Below are 24,172 nucleotides of genomic sequence, written 5' to 3'. Positions count from 1 at the left end.
TGCACTAAATGTCCTATAGGGTGTGATTTAGGTTGCAACCCCAGACGTCACCTGACTGCCTCTCATATGATCAAAAGATTTGCAATTCAGCACAGTAGATTTCAGTGACCACAGAGGAACTCAGGGGTTTATTCCGACTATCCAGATGAAGTTCCGCTTTCCAAGTGCTGACCATGATGCACTACTTTTTCTGATGGTAATTTTCCTAACAACAGAACAAATCACTTGTTGAAGGGTTGCTGAAATCTTGTATGATCTAGTAGCATACCACAATATTCGTTATAATTTAAAAAAAATACCCGGATGTTTAATCATGTCCTTTGGAAATAGGAAAAATTAGAAGATTAGACACATTATTTTAAGCAAATATCCCTTCTAGAAAAGGAATCCAGGCTCTTTTCAGCGAGTCGCGTCATTTGGTTCAGCTCACTCGTATGAATCGACTCTCAAACGACTCATAAGCAGTCAGGGTATTTTTAAAAAAATATTTTTTTGGATCATTGTTTTCCTTTCTCTATAACTATAACCAAAACTGTTCCAGGAAATCGCTCTCTACCTACCTAATCGTACTAGCTTGTGCAAGTTGAACAGCAATCGCACGAGAGCAAGATTTGTTCCAACATTAAGATTAAAGTGGCAGTCAGTAGGTTTTAGAGCCCTAAAAGTGGCGTGTGTGTCTATGTTTAAAACGATAAAGAATAATAGCATAACCAAAGAAAAAGAAAGAGATTCAAAAGTGAAAAGTCCTTTATGTAGGTCTCGATAACAAGGGGCGGAGTAAGTTTCAGGGCCAGAAAAATAAATAAATAAAGTCAACAAAAGCTTGAATGTAAGAAACTAGCCAGAGCAACTGTATGGCAATACTGCAGCAATGAATACTTTCGATCCATAACTATTATATAGGATTATTATTTTTTTTATATCTAAAAAAACCTCTCTTTTTTTCAAATAACAAACTGTACCATTAATGCAATAAAATAACATTATATTAAAATAAAAGATTCATATTCAACTCCATCTGCTATTCAAGATTACATGTTGGTGTTAAACATAGATGGACTCCTTTAACTAACATAGATGGACTCCTCAGCTTAGTTCTCTTAGAAAACCTCTTATAACGGGCATGCCGGTATCGTACATCCAAAAGGGGAGTCTGAGATTTGCGAAAATACAGTGGTGACTCTTTTATTGGGGGAGGGAAAATGACCATTTATCTCAACCTCTCAAACTGAGATGAATTATTTACAGAAAAGCACAAAACTGCAATGGAACAAATGCACGTATACAAGGAGCAGATAAGCCAGAACCGTTTATCATACAGCAAGACGAGTAGCTGGGAATTTCAGTCCTTTTATAAAGCATAAATCACAACAGATTTACAAATGTGGTCAATATATGATATTTAAAAAAAAAAAAAAAACAAAACAAAAAAAAAAAACAAATGTTTACTTAAGTCCAAACTCAGTTTTAAATACAAGTTTTTTTTTTAAGTCCTTGTCAGCATCTTCTGATGAGACAAAGACTAGAGACAAAATCCATATATCTGATGACATCTCCCCCCAAAAAAAAAAAAAAAAAAAGGAAAAAGAAAATCTTTAAGACTCGTGTTTCATAGTTCATACTTATTTACAATAAACCTTCGGTAGTAAGCAGGACAGGAACGTGTGCTCTGGATACGGTCGAGTCCAGCATGAGTCAGAATGCATGAGAGATTGTGAGGAAGACCAAAAAACACTGGTTTTGCAGCGCCGATGTCCTGCTGCCGGATCCCCTTCACTTTATGTGCACGGGCTTTTCTTCGGGTTTTAACCTTTTCCGCTTCGGCTGCACGAAATCGTCGTCCGATTCCTCTGCCGCTTCCTCGGCGGTGTTCTCGTCCCGGGATCTTTTTTCCGGTTCCACCGGGAAACTCTGGTCGGAATAGATCGCAGCCAGCTTTTCCTCGAAGTACAGACTCACGGCCTTCCCTGCCTCGGCGACCTCCGAGTCAGCCTGCGAAAGGGAAGAGAGAAACGGGAGAGAGGGAGGGAGGAGAAAAGGGACAGAGAGACCGAGAAGAATGAGAGACGAGGAAGAGCAAAAGAGGGGAGAATTAGAGCAGAGGGTTAAGTGGCTCGGACGCCAACGCACCTGCCCCAACCCTCCATCGGTGTGTGTTACGAAACAGCTTACCTGTACATTACTCTGTTTCTCCTCATCATATACCTGGATTATTCGAGACATCTAAAAAGGGGTTGGTGATAGTGCAATAAAATAGAAAAAAAAGAAAAAACAGAAAGGGGGAAGAAATATTTTATACCATACATACAGAGAGGCGACAACCTCAACTGTACTTGAGGAGCATAAAATGTCCAAGGAGCACAATATTCAGTCTGCATTAAAAAAAAATAAAATAAAAAAAAAAGTACTAATGCCAAAAGATTTACCCTTTTTTTTGGGGGAAAAAAAAAGGTCAAGGTGTCTCGATATTTTGATAAAGTCTACCGAGAATAAAAATAAAATTCTCGAATTGAATAACGAGTATATAGTGCTTCTTTGACATTGATTCCAGCAGAGGCATTGCAAGAAAGTAAAGTTACAGTCACTTTCCTGTCACATACACAATTCCTGAACTATAAAAAACGAAGTGCCAACTTTTTGCAGAGAAAAATATCAATCTTGAGATGTTTTTAACTGAATAAGTGCAAGTTTGTGAATGTCATGAATACCGATCACAGATGAAGAGCTTGTACACAGTGAATAGAGACAGAGGAAGCCTTAATAAATCCCTTCAATAATCGCTTTAATTAAAGGACTGATTACATTATGAGCTTTTGTGCCATGATGGCATTTTATGAATTGACCTTTAAAGTGTTTAATATATGTAGATATATTAGAATGACGCTCAGTTCAGCTCCTCAAAGATCTGATTGTAAACAAATTGGCTGTGAATGCTAGGCTGGTATTAACACTTTTTAGGTGATCCAATCATGAGTGAACAGCAGAGGTGTTTACGACTGATCTATTTTCACAGCATTTACTCAAGGATGTTTTGAACAAACTGTGCTACAGTTATACTGAATGTGAATCCTGTTACTACCAAGCTGACACTATCGGGGCCCTAACTCTCGTCTGCTCAGCTTCTACCAAATGACTATATGGTAGGGGTGTAAGGGTACACTCTGGTAACTCTGGAGTCAAGATACTGGTTGATTTGCAGAATATTTTAATGAAGAAAATTTGACTTAAAAATGTATTTTTATTTCTGAATCCTAAACAATGTAAAATCAGATTGTTTTTGTTGTAAATAAAATGTACTGCAGGTTCACCATATTTTAAAACCATAAATTAAATTAATACATTTTCCCAAAAATTAACAGACCAAAAGTTTTATCCGCAAATAGAGCTCCAAAGTCGGCTTAAAGTGCCCGATTTCTGCAGCCTCTTTCATGAACAGTGTAGATCATAGAGCTGCAGGGTTAGTGTCTTTTAAAAGCTGCTGAAGACCTCTGTGTAATTCTCCTAACAAACGATAACATGCGTCATCATTGATCCAGAGCTATCGGTCAATTTCCAAGTGAAGATGATTCCTGGAAATCGCCTAGAAAGAATGCTGTCATGTGATCAGCGTGCTATCTATTTATATGGTTAAACTTACGTCTTGTGCAGATTAAGACCTCTGGTGCTTAAACGACGCAACTGCATTAGATTTATACTCAACAGAATGCTGATCAGGACGCGAATTGCACATTTCCATGACGCATATCGTCACGTGATGTCACGTCGTTACACCCCTACTATATATAGATGTGAAGTTTGTAAAGGCAAAAAGTTACTTTTGCTTCATTACGTGCTATTTTATGCCTGCAATAAGCTATCTTTTCCTGTGAGACAAGTGAAATGAATAATTTATATTGTGCAATAACACATTAATATTACATTTTTATTAATATTAATTATTTTCTAGAGAAACCCAGACACTCCTTAAGTGCCAGAACAAGTGGATTGGACAAAACAGACATAAAAATCAACACTTTTGTGACGCCTATTCTCAACATACAGTGCAAAATAAAAGGTTTTCATTTGACTTTACGAAAGGTTAATATAAACACCAGTTTAAACATGTTTGAGGATCTGTTTCCTGGGGACGAGCAGGACTGCTGATAAAAGATAAAAGATGCCTGCTTGTTTTGGCTAAGGGAGTCTAAAATTATACACAAACTACTATTCAAAAGCACTTAAAAACTGATGCACACCTTTCTTTCCTACTATTACTATTATCGTTATTTGGATTAGATGAGAGGAGGAGCTACAGGCGAGTGAACAATTAAAGGAAAAATCAACATAAAGCCTCTAGAACGACTTTGATGTGCGTGATCAACACGCCATTGGAACTGAACACTATTCTTCCAGCTGTTGTTTTGATGATGATGATGATGATGATGATGGCGGAGAGCACTATCTAACACATAACCCCCATAGCTGTGGTAGAAAAGGAGTAGAGCACTAGAGGACATACCGTTATAGGGAATTAATCAACGTGGTGTGAGGCAGGCCGACGTGACGCAGAGTTCACATCGGGCTGCATCACAACACTGTGTTGTTGATAGCTTTCCTTTAACACTACACCCCGTCATGTTTTATTCCTCATTCCACAACTTGGCTTAAAAAAAAGTGAGAGAATACATCTTGATAATGTAGATGGATTTGGGGCTTCTTGATGGATGACAGATCTGACTAGAACGGAATAAGTTTTGCATCTTAAATCTATTTGCTTATCGCTGATTTTTGTAGTGAACAACCTGCCATGTTGGTTTGTTTAATGTTTAAGTAGTACTATTTTACATATTGATATGAAGATTTGAATAAACAGACATTTTCATCTAGCCAAGGCTCCTGTAAAAGTTACTGTGAGAAAGCACCATACCACTCAACTCAACATCAGGCAACATCTGGATTTTTACTTAAAAAAAGAAAAAAAGAAAAGAAAGAGAAAACAAACGTGCAATGTGTGTTACACGAATGTCAGACTAGGTGGGAAAGTGTCTGAATTACTCAACAGCCATTGCATTCATAAACACGCCAAAATGTCTATAGCCATAATCAGGTCCATTCACTTGTTAGTACGGGTGCGTTACAAAAGATCGCGTATACATGGTGCACCAGACTCATGCAAAAAACACACTGCTTTCTGTGCTGATTCCGACACCCAAACATTTACATCTATTTGTTTGGTTACGCATTTATCCACAACCACTTGCAAGTGGGGAAGAATAAAATCCAGAACACAGACACGCACATCAACAACACCACCATCATTGTTCCTGCATGCAATGAGTCCCAGACCCTTAGCTGGCGTGGACATGCTCCCACTCACCTCGTTGTACTTGGCACAGTTGCTGAACACCAATCGGACGTCGTAGACAAACTCTTTGGGGCTCTGGTAATGCTGTGGGTGCTTCCTCTGCAGCTTTCTCTTCACCAGGTTCAGGTCCATGGGGTGCTTTATGATCTTATAATAGTTGGGCACCTGGTTAAAAGAAAAAAAAGAAAAACAAATCCAAAGCATAAATCTGGAAACTCTACTGGAAACCACCTAACATGTCTGAGGCTTTGGTATGAAAAACCCAGGGAAATGTTTACACGAGATTTTATTTTTCACCAAAATTGCTTTAAAATATATAAGAAATAAAACATAGTGGGGTGTATGGGGTTTTTTTTTCTTCTGTTAAGCAGTCTTTTATTGCTCTTATACCGAAGAAACTTAAAGCAAATGAGTTGCTTCATCAATTACAGACCACTAGGCAATACTTTTTAGCTGTTTAATGCTGTGGAACGTCCGCAAAACAAGTCGCTTCTAGCTATAAAGCATGCATCAATATGAACCAGAGTCAATTAATATAACCCTGTGATCTGAATTACAGCCAGAAATATTACCAGAACTGCTATAAGAGATAATTAATCAACATATTCTGCAAACCTCATCCAAGACATTTATAGTACAGTGTTTTACCTGCCCAACAAACATACTACATGAACACTACTGTTGAAAGACTCGGTGATAAGTATTTAAAAGGTTAAACCTGACGAGAAACAAAAAAAGTTTTTGGAAGCATAAAATCATAATCCAATGATCTTACCGAAGAAGGAACAGGTTCCTGAAACTCTACACTCAACTCGTGGCAGAATAAATAAAGCAGCAGACGCTCACATCTCTGTAAAACAGGCAAAGAAACTAACTTAAAAGAAATGTAATAAAATGTGTTATTGCTGATATATCACAAACATCAGCTGTACATAGCAGTAACAGTGAGAGGAACCCACCCTCTGGTCCTCAGGACTCAGCCCCTGCTCACTCTTGTCTTTCTTACTAGGAGGATCGTCGTCGCAATTATACTCTATCTCAGGGTTGGTCAGACTTCTACAAAAGGTGCACATCCAGTCTCCACTGTATAAAAAGAGAGAGTTCAACATCTGAAACCAGTCTGATAAGAGGAGTGAAGCTGCACAATGTCAGTCTGATGGGACGCATATGGTGCCATGCAAGTGCAATCGGAGCAAATACACTGAAATCAGTTACACTTGCATTAAAATGATCTGTCAAAATATTAACCATATAGACTTTATTTAATGGACACAGGGTGTGTGTAGCTGTCTCAGGTCCTCATGAAAAGCCTTTTAACGTGACTGCTGTTAAGATATTAAAAGATTTTTTATATCATATCCATCGCTACATACTAAAAATACTCAGCCGCCGTCATTAGATGGTTAAGGTAAGACGATATCAGATTATTTAAATTTCACGTATCATAAATCATTTATAAAGAGGAAGATTAAAAGCACAGAGCATGCACTAGTGTGTTATGATGGTGTTGACCTGGGGGAGGAGCGGAGTGTAGGAATATGACAGGTGATGTGGAAGACTTTAGGGCAGCGGTCGCAGCACAGGAGTTCTCCACCATTCTGACACACTGCACACCAGTCCTCGTTCGGGTCGTCCTCTTTCCCTTCCGTGTTCGACTGGCTGTTAGCGTTCGTCTGAGAGCCGCTGGTACTGCCCCTCTGAAAGCGATGGGGAAACGGAGTGGTTTGGGTCCCGTTGGTGAAATTAGCACTGCTTTTGGAGCTCGGGTTTTGTGTGCTGCTGCAGGATGGCGGCTGGTTCTCGCTCTGCGGCTCCGTTTTAATGTTCTCTCCCAACGTCCTTAAAATGTCCTGCACAGACCCGGTGGACACCGAACCCAGCACGGGGAGAGGAGGAGTCAAGCTTGCCTCTGGACTGCTCATCTGGACACATGGAGAAGAACGGAAATAAGTGATAGACTGTCTAAAAGGCACACCAGCACAGATAGTAACACATAATGGCATATATCAGAGACTGTAAAATCAGAGAGAAGTCAGAATACCATGCAAGCACTCCGTCGACCATCTTTGCCCCGTTCTGACTTGACGTTGGCCCCGGAGAATCCACACTCTTCCTCTGCTCCAGGCTCCTGTTTGACCTTCACCAGTTCTGGTGCAGTGTTCGCGGGCCCTGAACTACCCGCTGACCCTCGGCTACAACACAAACACACACAAAACTGAGTATTTACAGTCCCCGTGTGAAAGAACACTGTGTTCAGCATGCATATGCTCACCCACACAACACAGTGTTCTCTAGGGAAATGTTCCAACGGCCAACACGAAGGGGGAAAAAAACACAGCAGCCTGTTAAGATTGCTTCAATGCACCACTCACCTGCCGCGACTTCCTGTGCTGGAGGAGCTGGACGGCCTTACAGGAGTAAGAGAGTTTGATAAACCTGGAAAACATTAAACATGCGTTTAATCCATAAATATGTCGCTATATTTATTAGACTATTTTCAGTCACTTTGCAGTTAAATCTCTTCTAATCTCTCTCTCTACTACTCCTATCTTACTTACTAAAATGTTGATTTTATATAACATAATATTTTAGTTACAGCAATAATTTTATATTGTTAGATACTTCTTTTGACCATTGCAATTATTTACTTCATTATTATTATTTTCTGTCTAATGAGAGTCGTGCATTAGGCTGACATACCGGATGACCCCGGGGAGTGTGTGGAGGGGCCCGGCGAGGAATTAAGGTTGTTGGATGCCAGAGTTGGGGGTTGCGAGTTAGCAGAAATGTAGCGACTTAAGATATTGTCCAGCATGGTGGAGCCTGCATCTTCCAACTAAAACAGCAAGAAAAAAAAAAACATTTTCATAAATAGATCCTAGCAAATCAGTAGAGATAAGATCAGTTCAAGAGTAGTGTGTGTGTCTACCTGAATGGGAGGGATGTCAGGGAGGCAGGGCAGGTTCTCAGGGTTGGTCACTGAAGGAATGAGTTCGATGGGGCCTACTACTGGGCTGGTGGGCCCCCGGTGGCCATGGGCACTGGCCATACTGGCACTGGTGGGGCTGGTGGGGTTGGCAGCACTCACGTTGTGCATGGATGTAACAGGGAAGGGGCCGGCATGGCCGGGGTTAGAATGCTGCAGTGGAAGAGAAAATGGGTCGGGATTAAGGATCAAGGTTAAACACAACCCCCGATTCTACAGTGTAAAGTGTGTCACACTGACCTGTCTCTGGAGCTGCTGTTGCATCATGGGATACAGCTGACCGTTTAGCCGGGGCTGGGCCACAGGCATGCGGTTCTGTGAGTTGGCCATGCGCAGGTGAGGGGGAGGGGGGTACATGTGGGGCCCGCCGTTAACACCCTCCCTCTGCAGCGACTGCATACTGATGAGTCTTGGAGGCTAAAACAGGGAGACGATGCTGCATTAGCGGTAATGCAGGACGCTGGCTTAAAATAATAACTAACAAAAAATGAACACAAATCAGGCACTAATTACAGAACTAATTAAAATCTGAGGGAATATTTGTGCAGAGGAATCGTCTCCATTACTTGTTTGCAACCCTAGGCATTTAAACTACATTTTACATTAAGCTATTTTACAATGTATGTAGAGAAGAGAAGGAACGTATGAGACTTTTGTGCTTTACCTCGGTTTTTGCACCTATACTGTGAAGTGTCAAGCTTAATTTATACAAATATGGAAGGTGCTATAGATATCTGTTGTATACAAATTCTGCTATAAAAAGGTATAAAAATTCTGAAGACTGGGAAAAAACACATTTGTAGAACGTTGCAGAATTTTCGTGTTTATAATCTACTGACATTCAGCTGAAATTCCACATAATTCTAGGCAAATATATGTGCTCCAATTACACACAAAGCAGAAGTGGTGCCTCAGTTTGTTTTTAAATAACAAAGGTGAAGGTGAGATGAAAGTAAAGACTGAAAATAAAGTAATAATACAGAAAATGTACACACACACGCACGCACACGCACATCTCACCTGCTGCTGCATCATCTGAGGTGGCCCTCCCTGCCGTGGATGCTGGGACATTTGCGAGGCAATGCGCATTTGCTGCTGCATCTGCTGCTGATGTTGCTGTTGCTGCTGCTGCTGCTGTTGTTGCTGTTGTTGTTTCTGTGCAAAAGCAGCCTGCTGCATGTGCTGCAGTCGCAGCTGTGCCAGGTTGATCTGCCCGGGGTGTTTTCCTGCTGTGTTGTGGCCCGGCGAAATCTGCTGACCCACCATCATGTTTTGAGGGTGAGGGGCTGGTGGGGGCACCTTCTCAATCACCAGGTTTCCTACAAGAGGAGACAAAATATGATAACGCTTTAATCTTTACAGTAGTGATTCAGTATGTTGCGATGTAGTGCTCTGCTTAACACTGTAGTTTGGTTTTTTTGTGTTCTCCTTACCAAGATTTACGACGTTCTTGGCCCAGAAGGTGGGGTCACAGAAGAAGCGGACCGCTCCATTGGCATGAGGCACCGGATCAACACGAGCTTTAAGCAGGAAACGCAGCTGGTATGTGATCTAGGGAAAAATAGCAGAAAGTAATTTAAAAGATTAAGTCTCTAAAACAAAGCAAAGTGTATAAAAATGAATCACATGATCGCAACAGCATAGAACGTAACCCCACGTTGTAATGCAAAGGAATGAACTATGGGGGCAGTGCATCTTGTACGTTAGATCTTATGAAGCGATTTGAGTCACACTCGCGCAAAAATTGGCATGAACACACATGTGCTTTAAAGGTTGACATTAAAGTACTTGCTGGCTAGTGATGTTTCAGCTCTGACCTGCCACCTAGTGGACATCTCTGACCTCATCTCTTACCTAGTAGCTCTGGATAACTGTGACTCTTAAATGATGACAGATCAGCGTGTGACTAATGCTGTATGCACAGACAGCATGTGCCCATGAAATGCAACACTAAGCATTTATTCAACTCTCAGGGTAGAGATCAGACACGAAACCCTTCACTGGATCAGTCAGTCATGTTTAAAAAAATAGCACTCCATTACAAAAATAAAAGAGGATTGATTTTCATCACATTCATGGCCTTAAAGCTCTACCTTTCAGCATGATTTACAAACTGATTATAAACTTTCCCGCTCATCAACGTGGCAGTCATTGCGTCCTTCGTTGCCGTCTGGGTCACACTGAGGCAACAAATTTCCGCCTCTGAACGCAACGTGAGGGATGAGATCACAACACCTCTTTGAGACACATTTAAACTCCGAGTTCACACCCGTGCTTGGTGTTGGCTATATGTGATCCGATCAGCCAGGATGCACGAGGAGCCAAGTGTGAACAGGGCCTTAACACCTCTCTCACACGATGAAGCCGGATGCAGAGAAAGTTTCTCACCCGTGGCGTCACATTCACACTTGCACTAGGGGGCCCTCTCGGTCAAATGGGGTACCAAATGTTCATTCTTAATTAAAGTCAACCAACATAAATTGGCTAAATTGAGTAGTTTAGGCTCAGATTGCAGTGACTCACCAATCTCTTGCTGTAGAGCAATGCGGTGCTGCTGCCATTGCTGATGGCCCAGTGTGTGAAGCGCAGAACGTGCAGGATCTGCTGTGCCAGTGAGCTGATGTCCCGTTGCTGGTTTAGTAACTTCACAGTGCGCTCCTTTGTCACGCTCTGCAAAAGAGCAACAGGCAGGGGTGCTCGAACTTTATGATAATCTCATATATTCACAACAATTCTCAAGATGTTCATTAACTTGAACAGTTCAAACAGCCTGGCTATAATTCACACGTTTCTGTTAATGAGTTACATAATAGTTCTTGTAGTAACAACTAAAAAACACTCGCAGCTTGTAAACTCCACATAAGACTAACAGAAACAGATTTCTAACATTTCTAACATTTAGCACAAAAACAAAAGACTGCCGTTTTCATATTTCTGCATCATCACTCGCCCCGTACCTCCAGCTGCTGAAGAAGAGATTTGCCTTTCTTGTTGATTTCATTGATAAGCGTGAAGACTGCAATCTTAATCTCATGCTCAACCTTCTTGTGCGTCTCAGCCGCCTCTTTTAACCTGCAACAAGTGGAAAGGCAGAAAACATCCAATGAATAACGAACAAGCGTCCAAATCTTATATCATCAGTAGTATTGTAGAGCATTATATAACCTAAAGGGCTGAATTGACGTTACTACAGATTTACACACATTTCATGAGCAGTGCAACAGTACTTTTAAGTCTTACCTGTTTTGCACCTGAGATGCAGAGAACTGTACAAAATTCCTCTTCTCGTGCAGTTTGGCCATGAATGTCTCAATAATTCCTTTCTGATTCTCAAAAGCCTCTTCCAGGAACTGGTACCTGCCACAAAAAATTCAGAAAGCATCATAGAGTTTCATACCAGAGCTGTTAAATTAGGCAGAACTGGCTGGGGAGGATATTAATGCAGAAAGAAAATAAACAGCAGATTAGTGTCTCTGAATCGCATCTCGAAAACAAATCAACGCATAACCTCTTAGATTATAATCAATTTAAAACATAATTATTCAGTGACTACCGAGACACTACTGGGAAGAGAGTGTAGGTAGAAAAGTTAGGAATGTGAGTCCAGACCCACTGATGGACCCTGGGAGTTTAACCCTTTTAGTGTCACCTTCAAGTGACATCCAAAATCTCAGACTCTCTGAAGAATGCAATGCAACAAACAAAATATAAAAACGTAAAAATTGTATTTAATCCTGTGGTTATTGTGAATAAAATGTTTTAAAAGCTTTACAATATTATTGAAGTGTATAAGCATTTATGTTAACTATAAGGTGTTAATAAAAATAACTAATCAAACCATTAATGTAATTTGTTCGATCAGATTAAATTTGTCTGAATGACCAAAGACATTCGTCTACAAGTATAACTCTAAAGAGAAAAGTGCCATGCACATGACCAGGTTTAATGATCACATTACCATGTGGGTGAAACAGGACTGGGACAGCTCTGTATTTGGAGGAAGATAATCCAGGTCAGCCACGGCTAGAGTAACATTCTTACACACGATTTTCAGTCTCTGGCTTATATGCTTTCTGGCTTATATTACTTCCTTGAAAATAATCTGTGAGGACTGGGAATGTGCTTGAAAACAGAACAGCGGGGAAGTATTTGAGTGATGATGTGCAAGGATGCCTGACCTGTGTTCTTTGTGCTCCAGCAGCTGGCAATCTCTGCAGGTCAGCTTGTCGCAGGTCTCGCAGAAGAGCTTGAGCGTCTCCTGTTTGTGGATCGGACAGAAGACCGTCCTCTGTCCCGATGTGCTTACTGACTCTGCAAAAGAACCAAAAGAACACAAAACGTCCTTTAAATTTTCAGAAGCTTTTGAAAGCATCAACAAATGAGCAGCATATTAGTGCATTATTTCAAAACTACTACATAAACAATCATAGTGAAAGTGATATAAAAGGACATTCTTTTACAATATATAAAGATTTTGTCCCCAACAATTACAGATAGGGATACGCTATATTGCCACATGTAGAGGTGCCAACGTTGACCAATCACAGCTATATGTGCTTGTTCAATATCCTATTATAGATTTAACCCCACTTTTACACTTCTCAGAAGACTTTCCACTAGATTTTGGAGCATGGATGTCGTTATATGTGCTCATTCATCCACAAGAGCATTAGCGAGAGTAAGCACTGATGTCGGTCAAGGAGGTCTGGCGTGCGGTCGGTGTTCCGATTCATCTCAAAGGTGTTCAGTGGGGTTGAGTCAGAGTTTTTCCAATCCAAATGTGTCATACCATGTCATCATGGGGCTCTGCTTAATGCACAGGGGCATCGCCATGCTGGAACAGGTTTCTTGGTTCCATTGAAGGGAAATTATTAATGCTAATAGACAGTTGTTTGTTTCCAACACCATGGCAACAGATTGGGGACGAAACATGTTATGGTCAGATGTCCACATGCTTTTCAACATATAAGTGTAGGGTAATATTTTGGGAAATTCAAGAAAGATACAATTGGAGGACAGTTGGAGAACTTTTTTTGGTCATGCCTGCAACATTTTTTTGGTTATCAATCATTGAACTTCTTTGAAAACGCAGTACAGCCAGCGCAGAACAGCCTCCAGACACTACAGTGGGTTATTCTGAGGATACACGCTTCACGACAACTCTGCAGGCTTCTTTCTGTTTGCTGCTTCCCACGGAAAACAGGCTGAACCTGTAATTAGCATGAGACTTAGTCTAAAAACACATCAACCTTATACAAACTGTCCAAGAATTTTGGATTTTATTGCCTGGCAGGGCTCATGAAAATAAAAGCAAGCTATAAAATCAGACAGCTTGACGTGTCTGTGTGATGAGAAACGGGTGCATGACAGCTCTGTTTTCTCACTGTAGCCAAACACTTACACATCTTTCACAGGGTTTAAAGTGAGAAAACTCTTAATGACTGAAAATATCGCCAGAAAAGGGGGTTGAGGCAGTGCTTAAGCGAAACTTCATTAATAACTCACACAGCTGATTAATAATTCTAATCGTATGCGTGTGGTTTCGGTGTTAAACGGTTGCTGCATTATAAAACTGAAAAGACAAAAGTGCAAAAATTCCTGCAAACTGGATTTTTTTTCCCCACTGGCTTCTATTATTATTATTATTATTAATAATAATAAATTATGCATTGCACTAGCTAATTAGTGTTGTCTCGGCTGTACTGAGCTGGGGAGAACGTAATGCCGTGCAGCATTAATGACCTAAATCCCACTAATGCCTAAATCTCGGTCTAATCTCGGCTGTGGTATTGTCTTTGTACACTCGCATCACGTCTAAAATCCTTCCCTCGCTCCGTTTCCCCTCTCAGCCACTCCTGAGTGGCCATATGGTTTAACAGCTCCTCTCCAGATCTGTTCGAGTCGCGTTCGCAGTAATGAAAACAGTGCGGCCAAAAGACAGACTCGCTCGAAACTCTGCCCGTCGCCATAGCAACTGCATTACGATCTCCCTGCAGATGGAACGAGGCCAAAACTAGCAAATGATTAAGATCTTTGGGCTTTCTCGACTACTTATTAGTTCATATATTTTCTGCTTTATTTATTCGGGCTTTACAACCCAATCAAGGAAAGGAAGGGGGGAAAAAACAAACACACAATGCATTTATTCTTTCTTTCAGCGACTAATACATATCGTCAACAACTTATTCCCAACTCCATTATGGAGTTTATTTATAAATCATATCATTTCAGCTTAGACATGTGGATAAAATCCTACAACACTGCATAAGGGGGACGCAGATTTCTTCCTCTTTTTCAACAGCGGACAAAGAGACTACGTATCTGGGCTGTCAGTATTTGATTCACAGTTACCTAATCAGCAGCAGGTTGAGTAGGTTGTTGATATAACCATCACCAGCATTTTTTTTTCCTTCCACAATCTGAGTGTACTCCCCCTACTGACTTCCACAAAGAAAACTTGTCATTTGAAATGTTTGCTCTAAAGGAACACACTCCAACTGGCTCTCGAATTTTTTCCCCACCTGCTGCACAATGCACACACACCAAGGACGTGACCTGGCGGTTAATACGTACAATTTTTACTCGGTGTATTAATTAGGATTTCCAGAATAAGGAATAGAGAGGGGAAACACTGACTAAGCTGAGGAGAAAACAGAGTGGTACAGCATAAAAACACAATTATATAACTCGAACTTAAGCACAACATGCAGTACCCTCATGGTTATACGCTTTATCAAGCAAAAATAAAGGCTCCAGTCAGACGGCGGACTTAATCTTAACGTGTGACGAGAGAATACCACAGCGGATAGCTAAAATGTCAGCCAAAGACTTTTCGGCAAGGGTACAAACATCTTGCATCACCAGAGATATCAGGAACGGATAAGGATTTTAGTTGGATTAAGTCACCCTCTCTCAGGACTCGCTTGTTTTCCACAAACTGCATTAAAGCATATGATCAGCTCATAGTTTTATTGTTAATGTGACTTATTTCCATCACGAAGCGGCATGCTGGAGCTTTTCTCTTCCTAGGGGCTAGTTCATGAATCCATGACTTGTCCACCACGTGTGACAACTTCGCAAGATCCCCTCAATTGTTATTATTAATATTTATTCATCAGTGTGCTGTTTGGAAGCAGCAAAAAGTCATTGACGTGAACGTGACCCGGGGCCATGCTACTTCTGAACAAAACAGCGCCTGGGGTTTAAATGTACCTTGAGAGACGTCCTCTTTTTTACGTATCGTATGATCCTTGGTGAATTTCACTCTCTGGTGTGCTTCGATGCATGTCTTGCATAGCCATTCGCCACACTCCACACAGAAACCGATGGCGCTGGCGTTGTCTTCACAGCTGGTGCATACCTGCCGGGTTAAAGCCATACAAACAAACACACTTATAAGGAACATGTACACTCCAAAGATAAACAATGGATGAGTTGAAAAGAAAAGAAAACAGACAGGTTTTTCCACACAGTGTTTAAACCTGAGTTTATCAGCTTTGACACCGCTTTCAACCCCGGATAGTGTAATGTTTCACACTTGTAAGTTAGAAGCCGGGTTTGCAGGGTTTTACCCGAGGTTATAAGACGCCACTCAGAAACTGTGGTGTTACCCCACACTGTGGTGCCAAACATGTGCGGTGTTAAATAATGCAGTGTTAGAATGTTACAGCTAGATACTTGGCAACAGAAAACGGAATTTGTGCTTCATACCACATGCTTTGTTCAGTCACAGCGAACTTTCACTTATGGTCAGTAAAGTCTATTGTAGACATACAAAATGTCACAGTCAGAAATGACCAAGTCTCTACATGCTCAAAAGATTTTTTTTGTTGAAAAATGTACATATTTTGCCCCTTGTCTGTTTGTCTCCTTGCTTCAAAATCACCAAGGAGGATTTACATGGCACCGTTTTTTCTCTCACTGATGATGACAAGCTGTTATTTAAACTGGTTGCACGTGGTATTTATCCAATCATGTTTGTTGACACCACAAATATGTACATAGGAACAGGGTTAAGGAATGTACAGTGTGGAACGTCAGATAATGTATAGTCAGGATTAATTGTTAACCGCAGGTAAAGTATGAAAAGTGTGAGCGGGGAAACAGGATTTCACAGGATTCTGTTTACCCGATGTTTAGAGTGCCCCAGGGTTAGCCATTTCAACTGTCAAAGACCCTCTCACCTGCGTTGATTTTTCTGTCGATGTGCTAGAAGCCTCTGTCGTGTCCTTGACAAAGTAATTGTCCACCATGTCGAACTGTTTGTAGTCCTGGTAGCACACTGTACACCGCATGACGTTCACTGGCATTGGTTGAAGAGAACAAAACAAGCCGTTAGAAACCGTTAGACATGCAATTCATCAGACAGACAGATAGACAGACAGACAGACAGACAGACAGACAGACAGACAGGACAGACAATTATCTTATTATTATTAGGTATAATCTTCGACTTTATTAACAACAGGATCAGCTCACAGACTCGCGTAGCTTAGCGTGTAGCAGTGACTTAACTTATTCAGGCTGACGTTTTATACACGCCATATTTCAGCCAGAAGGACATTTTTTAATAAGAAGCAGTGTTTAAAGATTTGTTCAAATGGTTGGCCAAGTTTCTCAGAAATCTCATCTTGGAAATGTACATAAGTAATATACTGGAAGCGAGAACGTTCCCCTTCGTAATTGTATTTCGACCCTGGAGTAATATTTGCCCAACCGTATTAACATTAACCAAGGATTTCTAAAATATCTCTCCACGCATTTGAAGCCGTAACGGGAATTGGAATAAGCCTTTAGGAAAGGAAGAAAAATAAAAGATACCAAGAGACATTCACACCAGAATATTAGCTTAACTTAACTGAGAAATCCTGTATTATGAACCCAATACTTCACTGCACACACTCGCATATGCAAAGCAGGGAGTAAAGTCTAGAGGATAACAAGAACAATCAAGCAAACAAATCATGGGATTTTTCATATTAATGCTTTAAATAAATGTAGCTATGGAAATGAACTGTGCCTGAAGCACAAAGGTGCCCATTACTTTCACATTACTGTGCTGTTTTTGTTTGTTTGTTTGTTTAATCGCACGGTTTAAGAGATAGTTGCCACAGTTTGCATTTAACAATGAAAAAAGGACTGTTTTTTGGGGAGGGGAGGGGGGTTTCATTCCAACTGTGCTCCAAAGAGTGCACAGGCATTACATTAATCTATCCATAAAACTAATTGAATTTTACTCTAATCCAGTTTTTAAATCAGATAATGAGTGTGATACGGCCTTTTCCCTTCCCCCTCATTCCCATTCATCACTCCCCCATCTTAATAGCCTCTTTGACATGCCATCAATTCACTTTCCCCCATCTAGCCGGCTGCAGCCAGAACCGGCACGAACTGGTTTGAGCCTGTTTGAGCCGCCGCTTACTGCAATCAGCCAGTTCCTTCTAATCCCCGGCTGGGGAAATGCCGCACGCTGATTGGCTGCTGAGTGCAGCTGAAGTGAACACAGCCAGTGAGAGAAGTGATGGACTGTGTCCACTGCACAGGATTTAGTCAGAGCCTTTATTAACACCACTCATATCACCTCAGACAGAAAAGCGCTCAGAGGACAGATAATCACCACACCCAGGGTGACTATTAGAGATCAGACAAATAACAACTCATGTTCCAGAGGAGCCAAAACATTCACAACTCCTGTGGGATTGTAAAGCAAAAGGCCTTGGACTAGAGTTTGATTTAAAACGCAAACATACAAAAGCGCCATTTCTGCTTGACGTGAAAGACAGATTAGATTAGATTAGATTTTGTGCACTGAAAACCAACAACTGAGAGGAATTTAAAAATTCACCAATGTCCAGATTCTTCTAACAAAGTCCATTTTTTTCACAACAAAACTCCTGATATCAAAAGTATTTAAAAGTGCCATTTCTGACAAGAGCTAAAGGAAATGGTACAGATGCAAATACTGACAAAAAACTGAGACAAACTCCTATTTCCAGAGCTTTCAAAAACAAACTAGGAATAGTATTTGCTAAAACAAAAAGCTTTGCGATCAGAGATTTAAAATGCTACAGATTTTCATTTTAAAACAGCTGAAGGCTAAAAGAAAATACGATTTTAAAATGCAAATGCTAACAAAATACAGACAAGCGCCAGTTCTTGGCTTAGACACAATTTGAATGAGGACTGTAACACAACCGCGTCATTATTACAGAGACTGCTTTAAAACGTCGACGTAAAACCAAATTATTAAGATGGCAAAAGCAAAATACTAACAAATCTATCTTGAGAAACACAAGGAGCACAATTACAGTAAGTGTAAAATACTACTACTACTAATAATAATAATGATAGGGTGTAATATAACATATGAAGTACAATTTCTTCTAACTTAAGAGCACATTTTCAAAAATAAAAAATAGTGCATCACATGTCTGTGAAACAGTACCAAAACTACTAAATAAATAAAATTTTAATTCAGTTTATTTGTATAGCGCTTTTAATGGACAAAAAGCAACTTTAGAAAAGTAGAGAAACATAGAAAATTATATTATAATTTGATTATTATAATACAAGTTTAAAGTTAAGTTACTATTTTATCCCTGTAAAATTTTATCCCTATTTTATCTGTATAAAATTTTACCCCTGTTATCTGTATAAATTTTTATTCCTATTTTGTCCCTATAAAATAAAGGTCTCTGTGATGTTTCAATTAAATCTGTATAATACAAACACCCAAAGCATGTAATCAATATCCTAATCAAATTCCTAATAATTACGTGCCATTTCTTCTTACTAAGAATAAACTGCAAATGCTTCAGACAAAAAAGGCATCACCAGAAATCAGGACTATAAAATAAAAAGCCCTGTATATTACAGAGGCTTACTGAAAAAGTCCAACGCATTATTTCCCTTTACTATGGGAAACTTTTTAAACTCACAAAATAGTGTCCGTGAAATATCTCTCTCAGAGTTTAGACAAACAAATGGGGATAAATAAATACGTCCAAAACAAAATCCTCCATCTGGAAATGCGATTTTAAAAAGTCAGAAGTGTCCAAGAAACACTACACAGTTCCGATTGGTTGTATAAAGTTAAGAGGGAAACATTTGTCAGCATCAGGTCATACAAGAGGCCTTGCGGTTCTGTGCCCAAAAATGAAATAAAGCATACTGTCATAGTAAAGCAGAATAGAGATGTGAATTGTTTAATAATCGGAGCAAATGTTCGCAACGAAACACAGCGGACACATTAATATTTTAACGGATGATAATTCAGGGGGAAAGAAAAATCTTTGGTTCCAAGAAAAGTCAACTGTGACAGGAGACTGCAGCTCACCTCTGGCCTAATGCCACGCTGCTGTCACTTCTCTATAGCACAGAGTCACGTGACTCAATAAAAACCGAAAATGAAAACGTTATGTACAGAGATGACAATAACCGCAAACCAAAGGAATAGCTGATCATTAAGGACGCATTAATCTCTTTTATGCAACATGACGTAATGATGTAAGGAAACAAAGCGAAATATGCTGTGGAAAATAATCACAAAGACACACACACACACAAACATGCCTCCATGCACACACAAACACACCTGCGTGTACAGACACAAACACAGATGCACATGCACACATACTTGCAAACATGCATGTGTACACACACACACAAGCATGTATGCATATTAACCCACACACAAACACAAGCATGTATGCATATTAACCCATACACACACACACCAAACCACTAAATGCACGAATCTAATGAATGATATTAATAATGAAGAAGTAATGCAGTTCCTTCCCTTGTTTTTATTGATCCATAATAATATTTTTTTTAATTAATTACATAACACTGAACTGCCACAATGCAGACTGAATGACATAAATGGTGTGAAAGGAAGTAGTTGGATCGCACTGCAGGTATTTTATGAATAAGGACACATCTCTCACAAATGACGCTAAAAGTAAAGTTGACCTTTCACCCCCAGAGGGTTTTTTTGTCTCTCCAGTTTTTCTATATGCTCCTTTCTGCACATAAGCACTGAAAATACATTTAGGTCCAAAATTGTATTAATAATAATAATAATAACAATTCCAGTTATCCATTGTGACACAGTCAAACTCCCACCCCCAAAATACCCACAATGCAGATAGACCACATTCACTAACAGTCACCTTATGGCATGATTAGATAAAGCACTGAATGCACATGTCCCTAAAACTCACCCGAGAACACCGTGTAGTGTGTGTATAATTTGTGTATAAACTGTCCATATACACAGAGTGTGCCGAGATTGATATTTGATGCTCAGGAACGATCCCTAAATCACGCCATTGCTTTCTCAGGTGGAACACTAAAGAAGATTACAGGTGATCAGGCTAATGAGGATTGTGTAAAGCTTTTTGAAGAGAGACGTTAAAATAACTTTCATCAATATATTTTTTCCTCTTCAGTATTCAGTACACATTTTATCCTGGTCAGGGTGGGCACAGATCCAAAGTCCATCCCAGGAACACTGGGTTCAGGATGGGAATACACCCCCCTCTCTCTCTCTCTCTCTCTCTCATACACACACACACAAACACACCAGGTTTGTGGCAGGAAAAAGGAGAACCTGGAGGAAACCCACACAAACACGAGGAGAACCTGATAGTAACCCGAGCTCAGGATCGAGTCATGGCCCCTGAGGGTTTATATTTGCATGTGCTATTGTAAATGAGAGGTACATTAAAATTGTTTTACATGTAAACTTGTAGAATTTTCATCACAAAGTAAACTCATGACACAGACCTTGGAAGAACCGGAAAAATACAAAACGTTATGCCAGATGTTCAGCATTTCTCAATAAGGCACATGCGTACATCAGACTTTTGCATCTCTATATGCAAAAATAAATAAACAAACAAATAAATCAACCACTAGCTTGTTAGCTATTTAGCTATGAATTTTTACTCCAGAAACACTGCAGCTCTTTAAGTCCAGCTCTGGGTGACCTTTACGTTTTGAATATTTACCACCACATGAAGCACAAGCAGCTGCTTACTGGAAAATGATAACAGAAACCAACCTGTTACCTAAATAAATCTAAAAAAAATAAAAGCTTAGCAAGCTATTGACCGTTTGTTGATTATTTTCTTATTACACCACAGACGAGCATTTTTTTTTAGCTTACATAACACAGATAATTGTCTTCTACGTCACTAATGGGATCCAACAGGGCCCAAGATCTGCACATCTCACTGTGCCCTCACTGCTTGTTTAGTCTTTTGCAACCATAACACACAAGACTAAACATTTTACAGGACCGCTCGGTGACAGAACATTCAAATTCTTTGTCTTTTTCTGAGTTGGATTAGCTGTTCCTGCTGCCTGCGATGAAAAAATATTGTCTAAGGTGAAAACTCGGGATGTCCGTCATCTTCGGTTTCAACCCAAAATGGCAGTGCATCGCTAACAATCAAAACAAACCGTCAAGTGTTAATTCATTCGTTTTCAAGCGATTTATCCTGGTCAAGAGGCAATCCCGGGAACGCTCGGCTCTAGGCAAGAGAATACACCCCAGATGAGAAACCTGTTCATCGCGGTGCATCACACACAACCACTAGCACTCGGGTGCAGTTTAGCAAAACGGATTGATCTCCCTGCATGTTTCGGAGAGTGGGAGGAAACCAGACATCCCAGGTGAAACGTGCGCGAATGCTGAAATCTGGAGAAAGGAGCCTGGAGCTGTGAGGCATCAGCGCTACATGCAGCACCAGCGTGTCCGTCCCGCCCATCAACTGCTCACAGTTAATATTAATCAACAGCTCATGAGTCACATGCGTCAGCTCGCAATAACAGACACGTTCTGCTCGTGTCCTCCTCGTCTCCTTGCCTTTCCTGAGGAAAGCAGCATGCGACTGACAAGATTTACGAGAGCGGGCGAACCTTTGCGCAAAACACATCCCTTTCGGTGTCACGAGGACCAAAAAGGAAATAATCAGACATCAGCCATTAGGTAAAACCTGAAAGAAAATATACACAGCATGAGCATCCATGCGTAAGGAAGACCACAGCTCATGACTGACCATGCTCATCTTCTCAGTTCAGTGGATACAAACAACATATGCCACTAGTCTTTTATTACCAACAGGACTGGAAATAGATACACAAGGAAATATGATGATATGTCCAGGACGATCTTCGTAAATGTTAATGAAATTATGCTGAGCTTTGGGCAAATTGGCAGGGCTCCAACGCATGCCAAACAAGCCTTATTTTAAAATAACATCCTGGTTATTTCAGGATGACAAACGTCAGGAATTGATTATATAATTGTCTCTCTCAAACAGTTCAATCAAACAATTTCATGTGTGCACAAAGCACATGTCTCGCACACATGACATGTACAACCAATTAAAGAAGGTAGGAACACACACTGGGGCATGCAGTTATAGGAAAACAATCAACGACGAAGTGATTGATATAAAGCGGAGCAACTGGTACACGATGAGGTTGATTACTTTCCAACAACAGCGTGCCTCCAGGGGTTTTATTACTGTCTTATTACTTTATTATACCACCACTCAACAATGACAAAGACTCCGTCTATAAGTGTTAAATAAACATCTCCTTCAACATATCAGTTATGAGACTAGAATTTTGTGTAGCGTCCATCCTGAGAATTAGCCGTTACTATAGAACCGATAAGAGAAAACCAGGGAATGTAGCTGCTGTTCATCCCCTGAACAATCAGACGAGAATTTGTAGTGTAATAACACCTTCGATATCGTGAAATCAAACGACTTCTGTCTGTCATGTACACCAGAGATATGGGAGTGGATCAATATAGCGTAAAAAAATAATAATTATTAGTAAAAATAATGCCTGCTTTAGAAATGTCTAGTTGTTGACTTACAGGCCATGATTGCTAGCCTAGCTAGCTAGCCGAGATGCTTTTCTATAACGTGACCATCGTTATTTATTACCGACCATTAGCCCAAGAAGTTGCAGTAAGATGTTAGAAGTTGTGTGTTTTTATAAAGCTTGTCATCTGTAATGATTGTTAGCTAGCTGACAGCGATCAAGTCATCATCTAGGTTTCGTGATCTCCAGAAACCTCCGGCTCGGCTTGGTTTAATTTTATTTTTTCTCTCGCTCTCTCCTCTCCACTCACCGATATGCGTGTCCTGACCGTGGGGACCGGCGACTCCCACGCTGATCTGTCTCTCCGGTTGAGGGATACACTTTAGGCAGAAAGAGTGCAGACATGGCAGGAGTTTGGGTTCGCATTCGCGGCTCTGGAGACTCTGTTTACACACTGCGCACGTATCCAAGAAGTTCAGCGGCACGGCGGACGGAGTCGAAGCAGCGCCAGCCGCCGTTTCTGTACCGGGAGCGGGGGAAGAAGTACCCGCCACTGTGACGGGAGTGGTGTTCGCCGTGGCGTCTACCGCGGGCAGCGAGGGCTCCGTGCTTTCAGTGTTCGAGTTCCCGTCCGGGCTAACGTTAACGCTACTGCGACTGGCGCTCGCTTCCCCTCCTCCTTCTGCCTCTCCTCCTCCTCCTCCTCCTCCATCGGCGGCGGCGGCGGCAGCGGCGGCGGCGGGCTCGCTGCTCTCGGCGCTGGGTGTCGGCATCTCAGGAGCGGTTTCCCGGGACTGTCCGTCGTCTCCGTCCTTTAACGCAGCGTCCGTGTCATTAGTCTTATCAGAATTTTCACTGGCGGCGTCACCGTTAAGCGGCGTCGGAGGCTCTACCTCCATGCTAGCTGGGCTCTCTGTATCCCCTTGGCCTTTGTTGTCCGCCATCTTTGCTCCTCTTTGAACCGCCTGACGTGACGTCCCCGTGCGCTGAGAAAATTC

General features: G+C 40.9%; 1 protein-coding gene across 2 annotated transcripts; it reads right to left on the bottom strand.

Annotated features, from left to right (window-relative positions):
* Positions 1-749: 749 nt before the first annotated feature.
* Positions 750-24,172, bottom strand: trim33 (tripartite motif containing 33). 2 transcript variants are annotated; one of them, XM_058389811.1, is made up of 20 exons: positions 23,485-24,172; positions 16,514-16,632; positions 15,543-15,690; positions 12,509-12,641; positions 11,571-11,687; positions 11,288-11,402; positions 10,854-11,000; positions 9,764-9,881; positions 9,351-9,649; positions 8,571-8,747; positions 8,274-8,483; positions 8,045-8,180; positions 7,717-7,780; positions 7,386-7,536; positions 6,857-7,266; positions 6,304-6,427; positions 6,120-6,194; positions 5,357-5,509; positions 2,173-2,223; positions 750-1,992 (listed from the first exon to the last, which is right to left on the bottom strand). In XM_058389811.1, the coding sequence occupies exons 1-20, from the start codon at positions 24,116-24,118 to the stop codon at positions 1,774-1,776; spliced, it is 3,600 nt and encodes a 1,199-aa protein (XP_058245794.1). In that variant the 5' UTR covers positions 24,119-24,172; the 3' UTR covers positions 750-1,773. The 2 variants fall into 2 exon arrangements, with proteins under 2 accessions (XP_058245794.1, XP_058245795.1); XM_058389812.1 differs by lacking the exon at positions 2,173-2,223.

The sequence above is a fragment of the Hemibagrus wyckioides genome, linkage group LG05 (assembly GCF_019097595.1).
Source record: "Hemibagrus wyckioides isolate EC202008001 linkage group LG05, SWU_Hwy_1.0, whole genome shotgun sequence".
NCBI lineage: Eukaryota > Metazoa > Chordata > Actinopteri > Siluriformes > Bagridae > Hemibagrus > Hemibagrus wyckioides.
The sequence above is the reverse complement of the archived record's forward strand: the minus strand, read 5'-3'. Positions and strand labels throughout refer to the sequence as shown.

Bases quoted from the DNA above. Each gene is read 5' to 3' on its own strand.
- trim33 (XM_058389811.1), bottom strand. From the start codon at position 24,118: ATGGCGGACAACAAAGGCCAAGGGGATACAGAGAGCCCAGCTAGCATG. The intron at 8,181-8,273 runs GTAGACACACAC...TTGCTGTTTTAG, and splicing joins CTGACATCCCTCCCATTCAG to TTGGAAGATGCAGGCTCCAC. The intron at 6,195-6,303 runs GTGGGTTCCTCT...CCTGTTTTACAG, and splicing joins TGAGTCCTGAGGACCAGAGG to AGATGTGAGCGTCTGCTGCT.